The sequence below is a fragment of the Astatotilapia calliptera genome, chromosome 18 (assembly GCF_900246225.1).
Source record: "Astatotilapia calliptera chromosome 18, fAstCal1.2, whole genome shotgun sequence".
Taxonomy (NCBI): domain Eukaryota; kingdom Metazoa; phylum Chordata; class Actinopteri; order Cichliformes; family Cichlidae; genus Astatotilapia; species Astatotilapia calliptera.
In genome coordinates, this window is record NC_039319.1 from 10,618,165 (window position 1) to 10,637,599 (window position 19,435).

Sequence of the window (19,435 nt, forward strand, 5' to 3'; positions counted from 1 at the left end):
GCTCATATTGAGAGTCAGACTCCATTTCCAGCTCTTTCATACTGTAATCCAGTCAGTGGCAGACATAAGGCACAGATGCTGTGGGGAGCCAGCGGATGATGGAGGGTGTCCAAAAACATGGAGGAGGAGGATGTGAGGGGGTGCGGTGGGCCACAGTGAGCATGTTGCAGCAGGCACCTTCAGAAGCATCACACAGACACAGCGTGGATTCAACCCCTGCCACCCATACTTCCCCGAAAAATGAACAAAATAAGATAAAATAAAAACCAAACCTCAAATAAATAGAAAAACAAAAACAAAAAACACACAGAACCCAAGAGGGAAGCGGAGATGGGAGGAGAATGCATGTGGTGATGCTGCCATGGGGCACTGTGTTTGCTTTGACCATGCTAAGCTAATGGTGGCTTGGTGGCACGGTACGGAAGGGTGGGTGAGATGCTAACATGTCCACTTGTCATGCAATAAATGTCGTAATGCCCGTGTCAGAAGCAGCCTCTCACTGTCGGCATGCTGTCTGAGTAAACACCGTCTCCTTCCCCCAACCCAGGGCCCACTTGGGAAAACTTACCATTAATGGGCACTTTTTAGATAGCAGATACATAAGAGGTTACGTATGTAAAGAGAAAGAGAGGAGAAGAAACAGGAGAGAGGGGATAAGCAACAATCCAGCATGAGAACCTGTTACAGTAGTGTTTGAGCTACTCTACAGGGCAAGATCACATGCCTTCTCAGTTCAAACTGCCTTGGTATAAAAGCCTAGTCAAGGGGGATGTTGAGTGGATGGATGGGGCAATTTCAACAGTGCAAGACAAAAAAAACCAAAAAAACAAAATAAAAAAAATAGAAAAAATAAAAACAAAACAAGGAAGTCATGGATTCAAAAGGGAAAAAAAAATAATGATAGTCTTTGGGGAAAAAAAAGAAGCTGCAATTGTTTCAGATCGCCGACTTGCATACGCTAATGAAGCTAATTATTTTTTTAAACGTTCTGACATTTTGAATTCCTCTCTCTAATTGCTATAATTTTATTTCCATTTGTGCTCGGGGGGTAACACCTGTATTTGTGCCATTTTCATTCTCTTTTTTTTTTTTTAAACTAGTGCGCGATGAAATCAGAAATGCAACCGATACTCTGTGATCTAATCAGTTTTGATCATTAACCTCGAATGATGAGACAATGCCGTGACTGAATGTGTCACAAACCGAAAGCATGTAACCTTTTCTGGCTGCTGTAATTTTATGTTAATCGTTTCACGCTTCATTAAATGCGGAACTAACATAAGCAGCTGTCACAAGAGCGGTGATGAAAGACACTGCTTTAAGTTGCACTAATGTGAAAAGGAAAAAAAAACACAACAACAACTGTTAAAGTTGCCTATTTAAAAATGCAGCAGTGGTGCTTGTGGTGAAGCTGGAGTCGAGCTGCTTATTGCATCTTTCTTTTTGTCCTTGAGTATTAAATTATTACACTCCTAGTGCCCCACTTAGTAGCTACTTTGCGGGCTTCGCTGGTAGAAAATGCATCTGCTCGTGTAAGATGCCGCACTTTGGGCTGTTGTGCATCTTCAACAAAGGCCAGTAATAATTAACAGGAGAACAAAATGCTTTTTTATAATTCTATTTTATCACTGAACAAGACGAATAAACACTGGAAAAAACAAAACAAAACAAAAACAAGTAGGTCAATAGCAGTTAGCCAAAGGCAGAGGGAGCGACATTAAAAAGAATAATAGAAAAGGTTGTCGTTTCAGAGGGGAGGGGAGGAAGGGAGTTTAATGCATAGTGAGGAGAGAGGGGAGGGGAGGGCAGCACAGCTAATGCTAGACTTTAAATGTTCAGACTCAACGCATCCTGCTTTTGGAAGTTCTGGCTAAAGGTGGAGAGGGTTGTGGGGGCTAAGTGAGAGCGTTTTTGGGCCTCCCTCTCACACAGTTTTTGCCTGTTGTGTCTCAGTGCAGCTGCTACGGCTCCAGCATGCTGTCGCCTCAGTTGCCGGGGCAAACTGCCCCCCGCCCCCGTTGCCCCTCTTAGACACTCCCCCACATCCAGTCCACATGTCTGTCCATGCATATGAGAGGTCAAACACGTATGTGACATCACACGCACGACACGCAATGCGGATGGGATGGAGTGAAACCAGCCTCAGCCCAGGAGAGCCCCCTCGTTGGACAGGAAGGGAGAGGAGGGGGGAAGAAGTTAGGGAAGGGTGGAGGAATAGGAGACGAGGAGGAGGAGGAGGAGACGGGGAAGCAGCAGGCAGGTATGGAAGTGAGGAAGCCATCTTTAGTAAAAGAGCCATCCAAAAGAAAAGAATGAAACAAAAAAATAATACATAAAATAAATAAAAAATTGTGCTTTTCTTTGGCCTCACAGTTAGGTGTTCAAACAGCATTCTTACAAATGTAATGCACGGTCATTTTCTTTAGCATAGAGATAAGAATAAATACTCAACAGCAATGGCAAAAGGAAAAAATTGTGTCTCACCTAAGATAGCAGTTGGCACAAAGGGATCTGCTCAAACCCCCAAACAATCGCAGAAGTTGGAGGAGGAAAAAAGAGTTGCAGTAAATTAAAGATAATTAAAGATAACGCACAAAAATAACATGAACAGAAATTAATGGACAGCTTTTTGGTTTCTTGCCAAGCAGCATAACAAGAAACCGATCATATTTTAAATTCAAGCTAATTATACAGTAACTTTAGTTGATTATAAATCTAGCTGCCCTTTACCCCATTTAATCAATGGGCTGTGATCTGATTACATAAGACACTCAATTATGGATATTATTTGGGATAAACTGAAGTCATAATTAAACTGCTAAAATCCATCTTGGCAAAGTGATATAAAACATAACCAGAAATGTAGCAGAGTGTAAAGCCATCTAAAGTTAATCTAGCTGCTTTCTCATTTGTAAAATCGTTTTCTAATTTTTAAAGCAACTCTATTAGGTAAATTCATACCACACATTACAGAAATAGGCTGTAATTTACATAAAAAAAGAGCCCATAAAACTTCATCTCTTATTTATTTATTGTGGCGTTTCTATTTTTTCCCCTTTTCATTTCATCATTTGTTAAAAGCACCGCTTAGGCTGTGCAGTAAGCAGTTCTGTGTTGACATACTGGATTATAACGAGGAAATAGAATATGTTTACCTGGGTAGTATGAGTTGGTGGGGATAGAAGTACTGAGAGTGTTGGCTTTTGGTAGTGTGAAGGACGACGGTGATGATCCAGCTACAGATGGGGGGGAAGAGAACAGAACAAAAGGCATTAATAGTCTAATCTAGAGTTATTAATCGTGGAAGCAACTCCCACTGCAGTAAAATTCCAGTGTAATAATGCACTTTACAAGTCTTGCTTTTGAAATTTGCATGTGCTATAAAGGATCACTTTGAGGTTTCTGACTTACCCTGTGGGAAAAGCTACTTTAAGTACACAAATAAAATTCCTTTCACATCTACTAAATTGTGATGGAAGCAGAAATCTAGGAGACCTTGACGAAATTAAATGGAAACTGCACTGGCAACACCAAAAGAAGTAGGTGAGAAAATATGTGGCTTTGTGTTTTGGGCTGAGCCGTGCAAAGCACACAAGTATGAGAAATAAACTGCACTTAACCTCGTGGAGTCCAGGTTGATTTGGTTGATTTTGTAGACTTTGCATGCAATCCTTCTCGTCATTTTTCTGGTTCTTTAAAACAGCCTAATGCATTATGCATGCTGCTGTGTTTTTACGGCATTCGCCAAGTTACAAGTTGCTACAAGTTGCTTCTTATTTTGTCAATTTCACAAAGCCAGAGGCCGCAAGGAACCTGCATTACATTCAAATAATAAAGCTTTCCTTTAAAAATCCTCATGTCTAAATTATGATCAATATTAGTAAACATAGATTATGAAATCTATTCTGTCTCATTTATATACGCAAAATTCATTTTGAAAAGTTTGCAAAGTAAAAATGAAAAAAAAAAAAAAAGAGTTAAAAAAAGCACGTTTAACTTGCACATTTTTTCCAAGTCTTCTAAAGTCCATGAATGCCTGCAAATCTCCAAAAGCATTAATAATTCAGTTTTTAAAGCTACTTTTAAAAAACAGTTAAAGATCAGTCAGTTGCTTTAAAGATATCATCATTAGGTAGCTTGACATTGAGATAGAGCAAAGGGGCCAGAGTAGAACAATAGTCACACAAACCATGGAGGAAGTGACATTTACTCCTAAGACTGTCATTTTCTCCTCATGCAACGTCAACAGAAATGCTACGCCGACGGGGTTTACGCAGGCAGTATGTTCAGGACTATAATCTGTCAGCGATGATGTTTTGAGCCAAAACGACACGACCGACAATAACGTAAGGTCACGGAGTGTGAGAGGGCTTTCAACTGACAGGCAAAGTGAGAAATAATGCATTTAAATCATTTGCGCTGGCAGACAGAGGGGCCAGATTTGAACATCGACACTAACAGACAGTTAATCAAGGTCAAAGCATCTTTGGGGCTCAGCCCCTGCAGGGGTGTGGAGACAGAAGCTGCTGTGCAGTTTTAATCTGATGGTTTTGACTGGGATTATACTAGGTCAAGCCCTGGGTGCAGACTTAGCAGAACCGTCCATCAACAAAGTATTAGTTTTAACCTGGGACAGAGAGAACAGGTTATCACACCAGAGCCCATCTAGTACGTGCTATGTGTTTCTGTCATGAATTGGAAACAGCATGAGTTTGGGACCTCGCGACGGATTTTTTGGAGCTCTAATGTCTGCTGATAAGCTTTAAGGTCAGCGTTGGGATTTCAAGAAGTCTTGAATATTGATCTCAATACAAGGCTCGCTTCAGGCTATTAACATGCGTTTGGACGACCATTTCTGCAACTGAACTAGCGTGGGCATTAGTGACAGTTAGCTGAAATGGTAAGTTTGCAGATTTCAGAGGAATTTTAATTAATTTAACAAAAATTAATTAGAGAAACTGAAGCAATTTAAAAGGAAATGTTTGAAAAGGGTGGATGAAACCCTCGAGGGGTTCTAAAGAAGGAAGTTTCCACTAGAGAGGAAAAAAACAATTTGATCAAAATCATATCAAAAGATGTTTATATCCAATTCTCTTCTGCTGAGTTGAAACAGCAGTTTCCCTGTAGAGGGACAACAGGCAGTTTCACAAGAGCCATAAAGTAATGTCATTTATGCTGACTACAAATATTGCGTATTAAAGCAAAAATAATCCCTAATGTTAAGATTGGTCATTAAAAATTTATTTTATACACTTTTTTTTCTTATATTATTGAGAAAACGTTGCACCGCCTTGTCTCACCACTTAGTTCTGATACCAGCATTATTAAGGACAAATGCAAGGATGTCTTTTGCAACCTCAAAACTCCAATATTTACCGGAGACATGACTTCAGGTCTTTTTCTTGAAAATATTTCTAAATCAACAGTTCATTGGAAAGCAGACCAAGGAAAACATTTTCAGGTTTTCCCAGGTTGAATATTTCCTGTGCAGCCAAGTCTGATTTCTTTCCCACCTGACCAAACCTAATAAATTGCTTCCACCCTGCTCTGTGAGTGTAACCGCATAAAAAGGGAGGTATGCCGATGTGGGGCCGTCTTACCTCGGCCGTTAAGAGTGAGGGCGCACTCGCTGCGGCCGTTAAGAGTGAGGGCGCACTCGCTGCGGCCGTTAAGAGTGAGGGCGCACTCGCTGCGGCCATTGAGCGTGAGCGCACACTCGCTGCGGCCATTGAGCGTGAGCGCACACTCGCTGCGGGTGTTCAGCGTATGGTTGTGTGTGTCCATGAAGGACAGTGCTTCGTCACAGTTGGTGCCCTGCTCTGTGTAGCTCTTGTCCATCGAGTTGACCATCACTGTCATCTCCTGGCGTGTGCTGCTCAGTGTCTCCTTGCGCTTCTTGGCCAGTTTCCTTCAAAGAGGAGACAAATAAAACTGATGAGGCAAAAACAGAAATGACACAGCTTACATTGATCTGATATGAAGCTAGTAGAGATGACTCATTCATATAATGAGATGGGTGAGCTAATGTGCCCTGAGCTGTGGTCACATTAGGTTTCATTAGGAACCAGATGTTTTCTCCCCAAGCAGTGAAATATGAATCCTGGAGAATGTGCAAAGGTGTGACTCTCTAACCCAAATACATCAGGCCCTGATGATTTAAAATTAGCTGGAGTATTTTGGGGTGAAAGAATTAGAGATGTGAACAGTGAACTGAAACAGTCAACCTGCTTTTATTGACCTACTTTGAGTTGATGCGCTAGAGCCTACGAGCAATCTGTCCCTGATCAAACACCATTAATGCACAGTGTACAAAACCTGTGTGCACAAATCCACATACTGTACATGGACATGCATTGGTTTTACCCAAAGAACAAACAAATCCAACCTCCACTCAAATACTAAAGACTTTTGCTGTTTTGACTGCAGTAAAAAAAATATCCTTGAACAGACAGCCGTATGACATACTTAGTGTTTTAGTGCAATTCTGTATCCGTTTATTAAATTTCATATGCAGTTTTACCATTTATTTGGATGCCTTTATGTACTAACATACCATTATAGTAGTGCAAATGTTAGCCATGTGCTCCAATCATTTTTTTTTAATATGTTACACCCCCCATTCCACCCATGTATGAAAGGTTCTGGCTCCAACTGGAAAACATGGCACCCAAAAGAAAGCTATTCTTTAAGCCCCAATTTGGCTCAAATTCAAAGCAGCGTCAACCTAGCTTCATATGCTAAGCTGTCTCTTCATATCCAGTCTGTGATGTTGAAACACTTAATATATGGTGCTAAACATCATCATGCATGACTGTGATTATGAGCATGTTGTATTACTGATGTTAGCAGTTATGTCACCAGCTTCACTACGGCTCACATCTCACGGCTGGTAGTAGAGCTCGACCGATATAGGATTTTTAAGACCAACACTGATATTTAGTGATTTAAAAACATGATGTTTCGGCCAAAATTTCTTTTTATTCTGACAATGCAGTTTAAAACAAAACTGTTTTTATAGTTACTAGTCATAGATGACTTGTTTATGCTGGATCAGCTGGTTGTTGTGCTTGTTCCAAACAGGTGTTGCTAAAATGAGAACTGCAAAACGCCCTCTTGGTGGAACGACTATACAACATCCCTCCAACATGTTTGAAGGGCGTTCTCATGTCTCTGGTTTTAAAATTTAGTTTATCCGATGCTAATAAATAAGTATACAGTTAACGAGTAGCTATTATCCACTGATATATCAGTCAGGCTGTAGCTGCAAGCACAGCTGTAGAATTTCTTTCCTTTTTAAGAAGTGAAACTATTTATTTTGATGAGCTGTGAAAAGTAATTAAAACATGATGCGGTGTGATGAACCACTTGTGCTTACTTATTCCTCAACTCATTCTTATTTCCATTCTGGGTATTATAAATACAGAGGAATTAAATGACAATGTGTTTCTGGAATCAGTGAGTTGCACCTTCTATGTGCATGAAACGATTTTATACAATTTAAATATATAGATATATAAAAAAGTTGGACTTTTAAAATCTGTTCCAAACAAAGAGTCAACTGCTCTCTGCAGCCGACCTTGACCTTTGACTTCCTTGATTAAAAAGGATATTCACATAAGCGAATCACATGATCACCCGGATGAGTTAACTTTCCTATAATTCCACAAAAGATGAACTACAAAGGAATGGCAAACAGCTAGAGTGGGAACATACTGCAGCAACAGCCATATCTGATGCCTGCCACTGCTCTGTAGCTGGAGGGGAGCAAGTAGTGTAAGAATTAACTATGGCAGCCCTCACACTGATCCTCGCACTTTGTTACTCTCTGCGTGACCCCTCTGCCTATTTGGATTGCAGTCTCTCTCACGGACAACTGCTGTCTAATGATGCACTCCTGCTGCTTTGTTTTCGCAAATCTCCTCTGTTTATTCAATTTTGTCGCTGTCTCATGCCATATGGCAACAGGCCCCCACTGCCTTCAAACAGTCATTTGCTCTGAAGCCCGCGACGTGAGGCTAATAGTGGATCCGTTCTTCAGAAAGCAAAGTGACAAATTAGTGACATTTGTGTCTGCTGGACCCACTTTTTGTCTTCAATCTGCAATTAGAGCTGGGAACAAAATACCAGTGTTGTCTCTTTTTTCCCCCCATTATAGCTTCATATTGCAATAAGGAAGAGTGAGGATGGCAGGGGGATGCATATACCCCAGGCAATATTAAGACAGATTCGGCACTGTGTGCACTCATGGAGAAGACTATTAAGAACAACTATAATCCAGGTTTTAATACTGTATCACTGTTCTTATTTCTGAGCCTGCTAAATCTTGGATTTCCTCTTTCCTGGCCTGTGAAACAGTTGAAGAGAGCGCTGAAGATAAACGAGGCTGCACAGACTCCAGTGCCAAAATGAGAAAAGCACCAGCAATACTGGGATGTTTGCAAGGCACCGTGGGTGTTTGATGAAGATTAATTGGCATGCTATTGTTTCCTCATTTGTAAGAAGGGAAAAATTAATGATAGATGACTAGATTACAGGGCCTGATATGATGAGAGAGATAGTATAAGGAAGTGTATAGTGGAGTGTTTTTGGGTGTTGATGAATGTGACCATTTATTTTATCCCTGGAGAGTTGGAGTAAAGCTGCACATGGAACAATGTCAACAAAAAAATGATAGTGATTACTTGCAGGCATGCCCAACAATAAAATCCAAAATAAATGTGCATATGGGAGGGGGCTGAGACATACAGATGGCAGAGGTGTTTGTAGAAGTAAAGACAGTGCAAACACTCCAGGTAACTATATCAGGCAACTCTCATTAGAGAGATTGTCTTTGGTTCAGTACATGACAAGCCTGGCATATCTAGGATCTAAATGAGCACAGCTCCCAACTCCGTGAGTTCAGCTACAACAAAAAGGCCGCGGCACAAATTTTATGTCTGCAAATGTTTGCCAGAATGTGTGTTCTGTGGGAGGTGACGCTGTTGCGACTTCTAAAACAAGAGCTTCAAAACCTCAAGCTCAGCATGGTCGGCCTCATTTCAGCATCAGATCAGCCTAAACCTTTTGACACTGGGACAAAGAAGGCTTCATTAAAAGATCCACACACACATTCGTGGTGGATGAGTGTGTGCGCACGTTTTAGTTGACTGACATCCAGCTGGGAGGGGCAACAGAAGCATCTTTGATTAACCCAGTGGGGGCATTTCGGTAGCTGTTTGCACCGAGTCTCATTTCAAACTTCTCTTCATCTACAAAGCAAACTTCCATTAGGTTGTCGTATCTATCGGTAAAGGTATTAGGATCAAAAACAGACTTAATACTGTTCATTGAATGTACAATTCATTTCAATTACTCTATCAAGTCCGAAAAAACGTAAACAATGACGGGGCCTCTTCATTAAATTTTCTAAGGGGCCCTTTATCTATAGAAACTAAAAAAAGAATGAAGCAACAAAAACACAGAAGCAGCACACGGTGCTTCTGCTCCTACTCATTCAGAAACAAAAACAACATAATGACAAATAAAGCTAGAAAAAAAACATGGTAGGTACTGCTGCTTTTCTGGGCACAGGCTATTTTTACAAAAGAGATTCTTAATCTCAATGGTTTCATTCAAGGCTAAGCAGACATCATTGGTTAAAAAAAAAAAGAAAAAAGAAAAAAAAGAGGGTATATTAAAAATATTCACCAACTGTAAATATAACTGATTAGCCATAATACCTGAACCAAATAGCTCATTACCATTGCATATATAAAAGTACACATCCAAACATTACATAACTCTATTCCTTGATATGAATGGCCCTTTTCATCAGGAGACCCTTAATATGAATGAACATGGCAAAGAGTTCAAGGTGTTAACTTCTCAAGATTAAGTATTTGAGAGATGTGCTGGAAAAAGTAAGTCCGACTGATGGGACTTTGAAACATCACATAATGCTTAAAAACACTATTAGCACTTCAGCCTTTTTTCCCCTAATACGGACCTACGTCAACATGCAACACATTTGCATAATGCCCGTCTAGATGCTGGGTGGTGCGCCCTAAACAAAGCTAATAAGCAGCTGTCTAAAAGTGTGCCATTTTTATTTACTAGCTCAAGCCACTCTGCTAGCGCTAAAATGTCCCAGTCACAAGCAAGCCACTCCAACTATAGTGGATTCGTTTTATTTTTAAAGGCACTCTCCAGAAAACAATAGCAAAATTGTTATTGTTAGCCTGTGCTATTTTCTGAACTCATGCTTAACTGAACTGCAGCAAACATCTAAACGTCACAGCCAATGCTCTTGCCTACATTTTGCTAAGGTATGGTAAGGTGAAACAAAGGGGATACAAACATTACTGAGCAGGTGGTTTTAATGTTGTAGCTGAAAAGCGTGGCCATTTTTTACTAAGCTGGATGAACAGATGTTTTGTGACTCGGCGTTTTATAATGTATCTATCATTTAAACTCCATCATTCCATGCTTGACATCTTTTCGGCCTGCTCGAGGTGCTCTTCCTCATCAACATGCAGAGCTTGTAGGTGCAAAACTCTGCAAGGCTTGTACCAATTAATGTGATTCTTGCTACATGTTCGACTTGTAAGGTTTAATGAAGGTGTTTGCCCTGAGCACATTGTGTTATACATTGTACATTTAGCAGGCCTCCTATTCTGACATCGAGTGCAGTGGGGATGACTATGAAAAATGAGATTTATGAAGAATTGGGACAATGATTTATACGTCTCCATATGTGTCTTTCCCATTTTGCTGTATGAAGAAATCCATATAGTTATTACAGTTTAACAAACTACCAACTATTTAGAGCTTACTCTCTCGTTCGTAAATACAATGTTGCGAGACAGATTGGTATTTTGGCAGGGAAAGTGGCGTGCAGGTTGCTTTATTATTTACCAACAATAAACAGTCACTATGCATCTATTATCATTGATAGATTAACATATTATCAGTATTTTTGTTGTTGGAGCTGTGCCGTTTGGTGCAGACTGTGTTGTAGAACTGAGGGGAATCACAGTTGGATACAATATTTAATCAAATTTTAAACTATAAAATCTGTCATAAAATAATTGCAGCAACATTAAAAAAAATAATATAAATGCTTTATGCAAACAAAACTAAAGGGCAGGCTGTGCAGCTTGTGAGGTGGATTTTGAAATTTAAGCGCCAACACAGTATTTGATGTTATATTTAGTTAAAGATTATCATTGGTTTGGCACATTAAACTGATATATTGTAATATATTTGTATAGTAACAAAGATAAAACTTATATCTTTCTTTTTTAATTGTTTAAAAACAGTCATTTGCTTTTTTCTTCGATGAAGAAGTGTAAAGAGACACGTTAAGTTTCACATGTTACATGCTCAGTGTAACAACACCCAACCACCCTCATTGCACCACGCCAATTGATCTCAACTGTCCCCACCAGCAGCAGCCACAGCGGCCGGTATGACCACTTGTTTAAAGAACGGTCATATATTTGATCACACATGTAACCGCATTGCTAATGAGCACTGTGATTGATGTGCTGCGTGTTAGCCCTCCCAGCCACCTCTGGCAATATACCTAAAGTGCATATTTTGGCGAGTGCCGTACGCTCTCATGCCTTTAAAAGACTTTGATGAATGCATGAGAGCATTAATGGTTTTCATCAATTGTAGAGGTGTTGCAAGCTCATAGCAGACTTCAGAATTTCAGAGACTGCTCAAGTGGAGGTTGTCTAAAAATGCAGTCTTTTATTAAGTTGACAATAGAAACCTTGGAAATATTGGGCATATGAGTTATATTTGTTTGTTAGCTGGGCTTAGACTGCTTGAGGCGTATAAAGCCTCCCTACACAACACCTCAGCAGTGAGATGCAACCTTTCAGCTTTCACATAACTCCAGGAAAAAAATAAATAATTAAGAGTTCTTCCCAATTAGCTGACATGAATATGCACTTCCCTCATGGGAAATGCTTTGTTCCATTCTAGCTTCGCTGACATATGACACGAAAGGTATACACAGGAGGGGGGCAGACTGGGAGCCGTACTATCGATTCAAATATTTTCCATTTTAAATACCAGCTACTCATTGCCCACAGCTGCATCACACACATCACATAGTAAAGAAGGCCTAGTGTTTAAAATCCTTATGCATTTAACTGATGACCTATTATACCTTTCGATAACATATGTTAACAAAAAACTAAAAAGTTAGTCAAATCATTAATTTTTTTGTCATGTGAATATTACTTTCTGAATGTGTATTATATTCTTTAGCAACTGAAGAATAAATATGCATTCTGTAAGAAAATGTTCTGAGGCCTTTGCAGCGTTGTAGATGTTTCATTGTAGCAGTTGTGTAGAGGCGATGTACTTGTTACAATGAACCTGCGAAAGAGTTAAAATATGGGGGGGGGGAAAAAAAAAAAGTATACCTGTCTTTCTTTCTCTCTGTATCTATATTAAAAAACTTTTTCCTCTAGTGTTATGTATGCCTATATTGCAGCATATACAGCACATTTTCTCAAGGGGACCATTAATCCTTCTTTACTAGCCTCATATCATGTTGTTATCTTGACACTTTTAGAGGGGAGTCACAACATTTGGCATTCCACTATCACCTCACTGCCACAGAAATCAACACTAAGGGAAAAAAATGCCTATTTGAAGGGATTTTCCAAAAGCTTTTAACATGGGCTGTCTTCTAAACACATCCAGTAAACTGGTGGAATGTGTTAATTTAAGTGACCTGGAACCTGCCAATCAGAGCAAACACAATAAAGTGCATCACTATGAAACCACTATCACCAAAATTTGCTAATAAATCCTAAATTTCTGATGTAAAATTATTAATTGAAGCATTTCAATGAATCATTGTACGTGCTTCTGTTGTACGCTTCTTGAAGAACTGCATTGACATTTTTTTTGGCAAGGAATCGGCTGTTTTGATAAAATTCTCCTCCTTTTAAAAATGTGCATCAAACCAAGAGAAGAACACGTGTAAGTAACAATAAAATACCAAGAATACAAAACTGCTATTTTGATGATTTCACAGCAACCAATATTTTCTTGCTTAGCTTTGGCCGATGTGTGCGCTCAGCTTTGAAGGCACTACTCTTCTAAGTCATTGGGGCTTTCCATTCTAGACAGCTGTGATCTAAAATGAGTGACACTCGGAGTATTCAGGGTTGTATTATCTCCAGGTGTATTCTGAGATTTTCTTTGATGCGAGGCAGCCTCCATTCTCTTCTCTGATCACAGTCATCTCAAGACAGATTAGTCGGCATCCATCACAAAGACTACAGAGGGAGCCTATGAGCTACAGCAGGGAAAGCAGAGCTGCAGAATAAGCTTCTTTACCATTCAGCAGTGTGATGTGGAATCATCTGTTACATTAAGAGCGCATAAAGGCGCGCTTCAGTTATTGTTTTGTGATGTCGGAGACATTGAAATAGAATAGAGAGATATTCTATGATCACATCAGCTTTTTTTGTAGTGATGCAAGCATCTTGTTAGCTAAAGACACAACTCCACCATCACCATAGAATCAATGGGATGGTTGCGCAAAATAAAAAAAGGTCCAAAAACCATGCTGGATAAAAAAGAAAAAAAAAAAAAAGGGGGGGGGAGAAAAAGCATGAGAAATTTGAGATGATTTGATGAAAGTGTGACAGGATGGTGTGGGGGGTAAAGAATACTACAAATTATCACATGCACATGGAGCCAAATCGATAAAGTCAACATGTTAGCGATGTTCAAAATTTGTGGGTAATTAAACTACAAGTGTGGTTAATCAGGCTCAGAGTTATCAATTGCATCTGAAGAGTATATAAAAGTTTAGAAAAAGTGAAATATTTGGACTAGCTCATTGAAGTTCTGGGCACAACTGAAGTGTAGATACACTGCGATAAGCACTTCAAAAAAAAGAAAAGAAAAAGAAAAAGAAATCTAGCTTTGACAAGTCAACAGAGACGAAATCATTTGAGGCAAATGAAAAATTCACACTCAATAAAAAAAAAAAAAAAAAAAAAAAGCAGTGGTGCTGGATTGATTTTTTTTTTTCTTCTCTTTCACAAGATGAGTTCGGCAGCAGTACAATCATTAAGGCAGTTAAGTTCATCATCATTTGATAAACAAACTCCTTATAAATCTGGCAGAAACTACGTCTGCAATAACATCTCTGTGGCAGGTTTATTTTGTGGGGGTGTAGGCGTGTCTTTCTTCTTTTCATCAGAAGTTGAGCCAATGTGACATACATTGTGATCTGTTCATCGTGTGGAGATGCATTGGAGTGGCGTCCTCCGTTCCTCCAGCAGAGATTACAGTTGGGCCTCTGTAATAGCTCTGGGCAGGAGGAGGATGACATGGCTCTTTGCATGCATGGGAAACAGTGTGTGGGTGAGAAGCATGGCACTAACATTACACAAAGTGGTTACTTACAGGTAGTAAGTGTAGGAGTGATAGGTTCTTCTGCCGAGTGGGGTGGTGGTAGGATTTAAGCAGTGGAGGAGGGGAGGGGATGGAATGAAAAGGAAAGAAAAAGTAAAAATATATTAATGTTTGAAAAAAGAGAAGAAATGAACAAAATCAGATATGGTGGCATACGTGGAGGTAAACTAGTGATCGTGAGGGCAAAGGTGATCGCTTGGAGTCATGTCATGCTTTGGTAAGGGGTCTCAGTACAGTACCAAAACCCCCTTTTATGAACACATAATTTGATACACCTATAAAAAAAATTACCATATCTGACCTCCAAGGTTGAAACTTAATGAGACGTTTGAATGTCTAAACACAACTCTGATTCCCTGTTGATAACGGTAAATTACACAAAATTCAACCAATGAAGTCATCTCCATCTCCGGTTTGATTAAGGCTAATTGAAAACAATTCCATTACTGTGTGCCGATTTTCACACCCACCCACTGATTGCTGTGCTACGCAGAAAGGCCCTGCTGTATGAAGAATCTTATATTACCGTCAAAAATAAACATGAAACACAGTGATTATATCAGTGCATAACTATGTCTTCCCACTCAGCTACATCTACTTGATCTAATGTGCTGACCTTTAGACTTGAATTCGAGACATGCAATTTCATATCAAAAGGACAAATTATATGCAACGCACAATAAGTTTTACTTGGGAATGAAGAAATCTCTGCAGAAACTGGCACTGTATTATTTTAAGCCTCGCCGTGGACAAAAGGGGGTTGATATTTGCTGAGCTTTAGCTCCCCTGATTGCTGGGATATGTACAGAAGACCTCTCTCCAGTATTGGGTCCGGGGCTAATGTAAACTTAGCCTTCAGTTATACGGCCATCCTCTTTGATTTTGAGCCTTTCATCACATTTTCTTTCTTATCTCCTTCACGCCTCTCTCCGTACCACGGCACTCAAAAACATATTTCTTTCCCATCCCAGTGTCACTGAGGCGCTGCACATTTGTTTGAGGGTGCCGTGGAAACGGATTAATTTTTCATGGCACACTGTATCTCATGGCTGTAAACAGCCTTAATGGGGCGTATCAACATAATCAAATTAATTATTTACTACGACACTGACAATGCTACTGTTTGAGGGAAAAATATACAAACTGATGAAACTGAAACTACTTATTTGTTGGTGCTCTGCAAGTAAGTTCAGCCACTTCCACAAATCTGAAATAGTCATTCAAAAACTAAAAGGGGGGAGGGGGACGAAAAAAAAAAGCTTACCTTTTCTTCATGAGCAGCACCACTCCTAAGAAGATGATGACAAAGAGGAGGATACCGGCGATGACCCCTGCGATCTTTACGGTGTGGTCAGTTTGCTTCTCGGGCTCCACTGCATCAGGCTTATGAGTGGCTGCTCCTGAAAAACACAGTGATGGATAAGAGTCAAACAAATGGAGCACAGATTCGAGCACATCTCGTGACCATTTTATGTTGTGCCACATTAAGCCAATACCCAAGTACTAATCTATATATTCAGTATATCTTCTCACTGATTTGACAGTGTGGAATCAGTGCACCAATATTCCAAGGACCATAAATATTAGTACAAACAAAGACTAATGCTAATCCTAACAGCAAGTGACTCCCTATTGTCCTAAAGACCACCTCTAGCTCTGCCCTTAGTGGACATCAGCGCTCTGTGGATCAAGCTGCACTGAGAGAGATAAGTGCATACCATCTTTACCCTTGGTTAATCACATTTGAGGCAAATGGTTGCTGGGCTGTAGAAAAATGTAAGACGCAGGGCGGGAAAGATAATGCCCAAGAAGATAAAAATGACTGAAATAACAAAAACATTAAATATTAGCCTGAAAGGAGATAGCCAACAACGAGAGGCACAAAGAGAGAGGAAGATGTGGGAGAAAACAGCTTGTTTTTAACAGCATCTGTTCCTTGAGAAGTGATAAGAAGCACTCAGAAGGCAATGCTGCCAGAATCACAACTGTCCACCTCAACAACACCATTATTCCTTGTCACCAGAGGTAAATTTAGAATGACAAATTGTTATGTCAAATATCTTAGAGTGAGCTTCCTTCTCTCTCCAGAATTGCCATTTTCTCTTCCTATCAAAAAGTTAAATATCCATCCCGGGCCGGCTGTGACATATTGTTCTTCCTCTGGTGTGTCGTTATCAACAGCCACCAAGTGCCTTTATTTAAAAATATACAATTTTAAGGCCCGGGCTGTGGAGGATTTCAAGACGGGTGACATCATCATGTCTGGATTGATGGAGCTGATTTTGTACCAATATACCGTTAGAGGCTAATCTCGCCGTCAGTGACAAATCCTCGATAGAGCCGCGGGGGCTGTGCGTCACCCTACCGCAACTCTGTGCTGTCAGTGAACTTGGGCGATTTGTGCACCAACAAGTAAAAAACTGAGCAGAATTTAAATAGTTTCACTTGAGCTTCCTTTTGTGTGTTTGCAGTTGTCACAGCTGCAACAACCAGCACCGACTCTCCCTTAATCTCCCAGAAATAATGAGAAATATTCATGAAAGGGGATTAACTCCTGTCAAAAATCTCCCAACATTGACACATCAAATGACAATCGCACCTCAAACGGGCCTTTAATGTCCAGTAATTCTGAGGAGATGAAGGTAGAAGGCAACGTCGTCAAGTCTTTGATTTAATCATAATGACTTTATGCAAATTGTAAGACGATAAACAAAAAAATGCACACATGCAACATTTCACTTGTTGCCCCCCCCCTCCTGTTTAGGGAATCATGAGTGCCCCCACCCATGAATTCAAATCCAGAGCGCTACTACCAAGCTGTGGAGAGAATAACGGACCTGTTAGTTGGTTGTCACCGGGCGCTGGGACGATGCGGATGTACGGGGTTGTGAGCTGAGTCACGAGTATGGCGGCTGTGTATAGTCAGTGGATCCAGGAGGGCATGCAGTAAAAAGAGACAAAGAAAGAGAAACAGGCCACACTGAACACAAGTCCCATCATGCAACACCTCCATGAAAGACACTAAATAGCAGTAACAGCAGGGATTTTTTTTTAGTTTGTTCCAGCAAGTCTGCAGAAGCAATAATTTCACAAAGGTTAATATCTGTAATATCTTTATGAGTCTAATGTAGGGCACTAAAGCATATTTCTACAGGTGATAAAATTCCACAGCCCATGAACTCTTTGGCTTTTGCCTATTGAGCCATGTAGATGGAGACATCTGGAACTCCACCAAGAAATCTATAGCAGGGCTGCATGCAAACTACACAATATAAGAGACTGTCAGGGCGTGTGACAGGACCTCCCACGGCCCACAGCAGAGTGTGACTACGGCTCCCTCTGGCCTTATCAATTCTGCTCCCAGATCAATGGTGCTTAGACTTCATCACCCCTAATGTGTGGAGCAGGACGTTGAGGCAGCATAGCTAAGTACCTACAGACCTCCGTGGGCACACAGGCTGCCTCCAAGTCACGGAAAACACGCTTCAATCGATAAATTGACTACATTTATCACACAATTTTGTCTCATCTCACACTTTTGTTGTCATTTAGAAAGAAAAAAAAAAAACACACGTTAATTCTGTTAGTTCCCAGAATTCGAATGCAAGAGACGTTAGGAAGTACATGTCGTAAACATCTCTATTCACACAAACCGATCTAGTCCTACCTTTAGTGGCAACTCGCACACAGTCGATTTTGGTTTCCTGTACCAAGAGATAAATAAAAAGGAGGAAAAGAGATGGGGAAATAGGTTATTATGAGATGCACACACAAAGACAGACTTACAGCAGCAACAACACCTATGTAAGAACCCATAGTTACAACAAAACAGCAAGGCCAGTTCCATGCTGTCCCCTATCATCTGTTGAGCTCAATGACTGTGACACAAAACGCAGTTAAGCGAGAGGGCCCACAGCACAGATTAGTGGTGCTGAGCTGCTGATTTGTCAGCCAACAGCGATCTGTCGGCAGCTTGCGGCTCAAGGTGGTCAGCCACTGTGGAGAAACCAGAGCCCTGTGACAAGCGACACCAACCCAGCATGCAGAGCTCCAAAAATGACACGTCAGGGAGACTTTCTGAATATGTAATGAAGTTCCAGCTCTGACAACAGCCTTCAACAACATTAAAAAAAAAGAAAAAGAAATTGAAAACACTGCTCTCGCTGTTGGCAGTGAAATTTGTTGTCAACAATATTCTGGTTTACAAGAAAAGGGACATGAGACGAACAGGGAGGCAATGAGTAATACAGCACAAAAGACATGAGTGCTGTGTCCCTGTGTTGTCCCGGCCAAACTGTCCAATGAGCAATGAAACCACATGGGAGGGAGGCCATGAGAGGCATAATAAGGAGAAGAAAGAAAGATGTGATCCTGTGTGCATGTGCATTCCCATTACTGTGGCTTTTAAGCCGTCAGATGGTTATTTCATTAAAGGCAACATTGCAAGTCACATTTGATTTTTATTTGAACAGAAGGCTGAAAAAAAATTCTAGGTATGGATGGCGCACACCTTCTCTAAGTGCTAATTTTGTTTAAAAGGCCCAAACAAATCATACCAAAATCATCAGACATTAATAAAGGCTTCTAGGACCATCTATTGACAGTGAAGGCTTAATAAAAGAGAGTGCATTTGCCCACTGTGAATCAAAACATTGAATGTAAAAATGATGTCAGAGATGTCTCCATTACGGAGACAGAGCTCTATGCTGTATCAACACAGACGCTTTCATTTTGTTTGTTCAAAGAAGAGCGCCGTCAGACAATACATCCGACTCACTGATTCACCCTGGAAGGTTTCAGACTGCCAGTGCTTTACTCTCAAGAGCAAAACTTTCTAACTGGATTCAGCCCAGGCTCACATGCTATTTGTATTGCCTCCTTAAAGACACGCTGGTGTTTCTCAAGGAGACTGTTTATGGTGATTCTCATTCAGGACCACAATTGGCAAGGCTCTTGAAGTTGCCATTGAGCTGTCTGCTGCGGCTCCATCGAGGGAGAGCCCTGC

The 19,435-nt window shown here is 40.4% G+C and overlaps 1 protein-coding gene across 8 annotated transcripts in view; it reads right to left on the reverse strand.

Moving 5' to 3' along the window:
• LOC113011062 (protein tyrosine phosphatase receptor type M) overlaps window positions 1-19,435 on the reverse strand; it is a 120,674-nt gene that overhangs the window by 35,911 nt on the left and 65,328 nt on the right. For 4 of the 8 annotated variants that reach the window (XM_026150430.1, XM_026150429.1, XM_026150432.1 and 1 more), the window contains exons 12-19: window positions 18,098-18,134; window positions 17,268-17,342; window positions 15,695-15,830; window positions 14,422-14,451; window positions 5,601-5,908; window positions 3,156-3,236; window positions 2,485-2,511; window positions 569-580 (exon numbers count right to left, since the gene is read on the reverse strand). In XM_026150430.1, the coding sequence (XP_026006215.1) occupies window positions 569-580; window positions 2,485-2,511; window positions 3,156-3,236; window positions 5,601-5,908; window positions 14,422-14,451; window positions 15,695-15,830; window positions 17,268-17,342; window positions 18,098-18,134 (706 nt within the window). The remainder of the gene's footprint in view (window positions 1-568; window positions 581-2,484; window positions 2,512-3,155; window positions 3,237-5,600; window positions 5,909-14,421; window positions 14,452-15,694; window positions 15,831-17,267; window positions 17,343-18,097; window positions 18,135-19,435) is intronic. The other 4 variants (XM_026150435.1, XM_026150434.1, XM_026150433.1 and 1 more) reach the window with 2 other exon arrangements.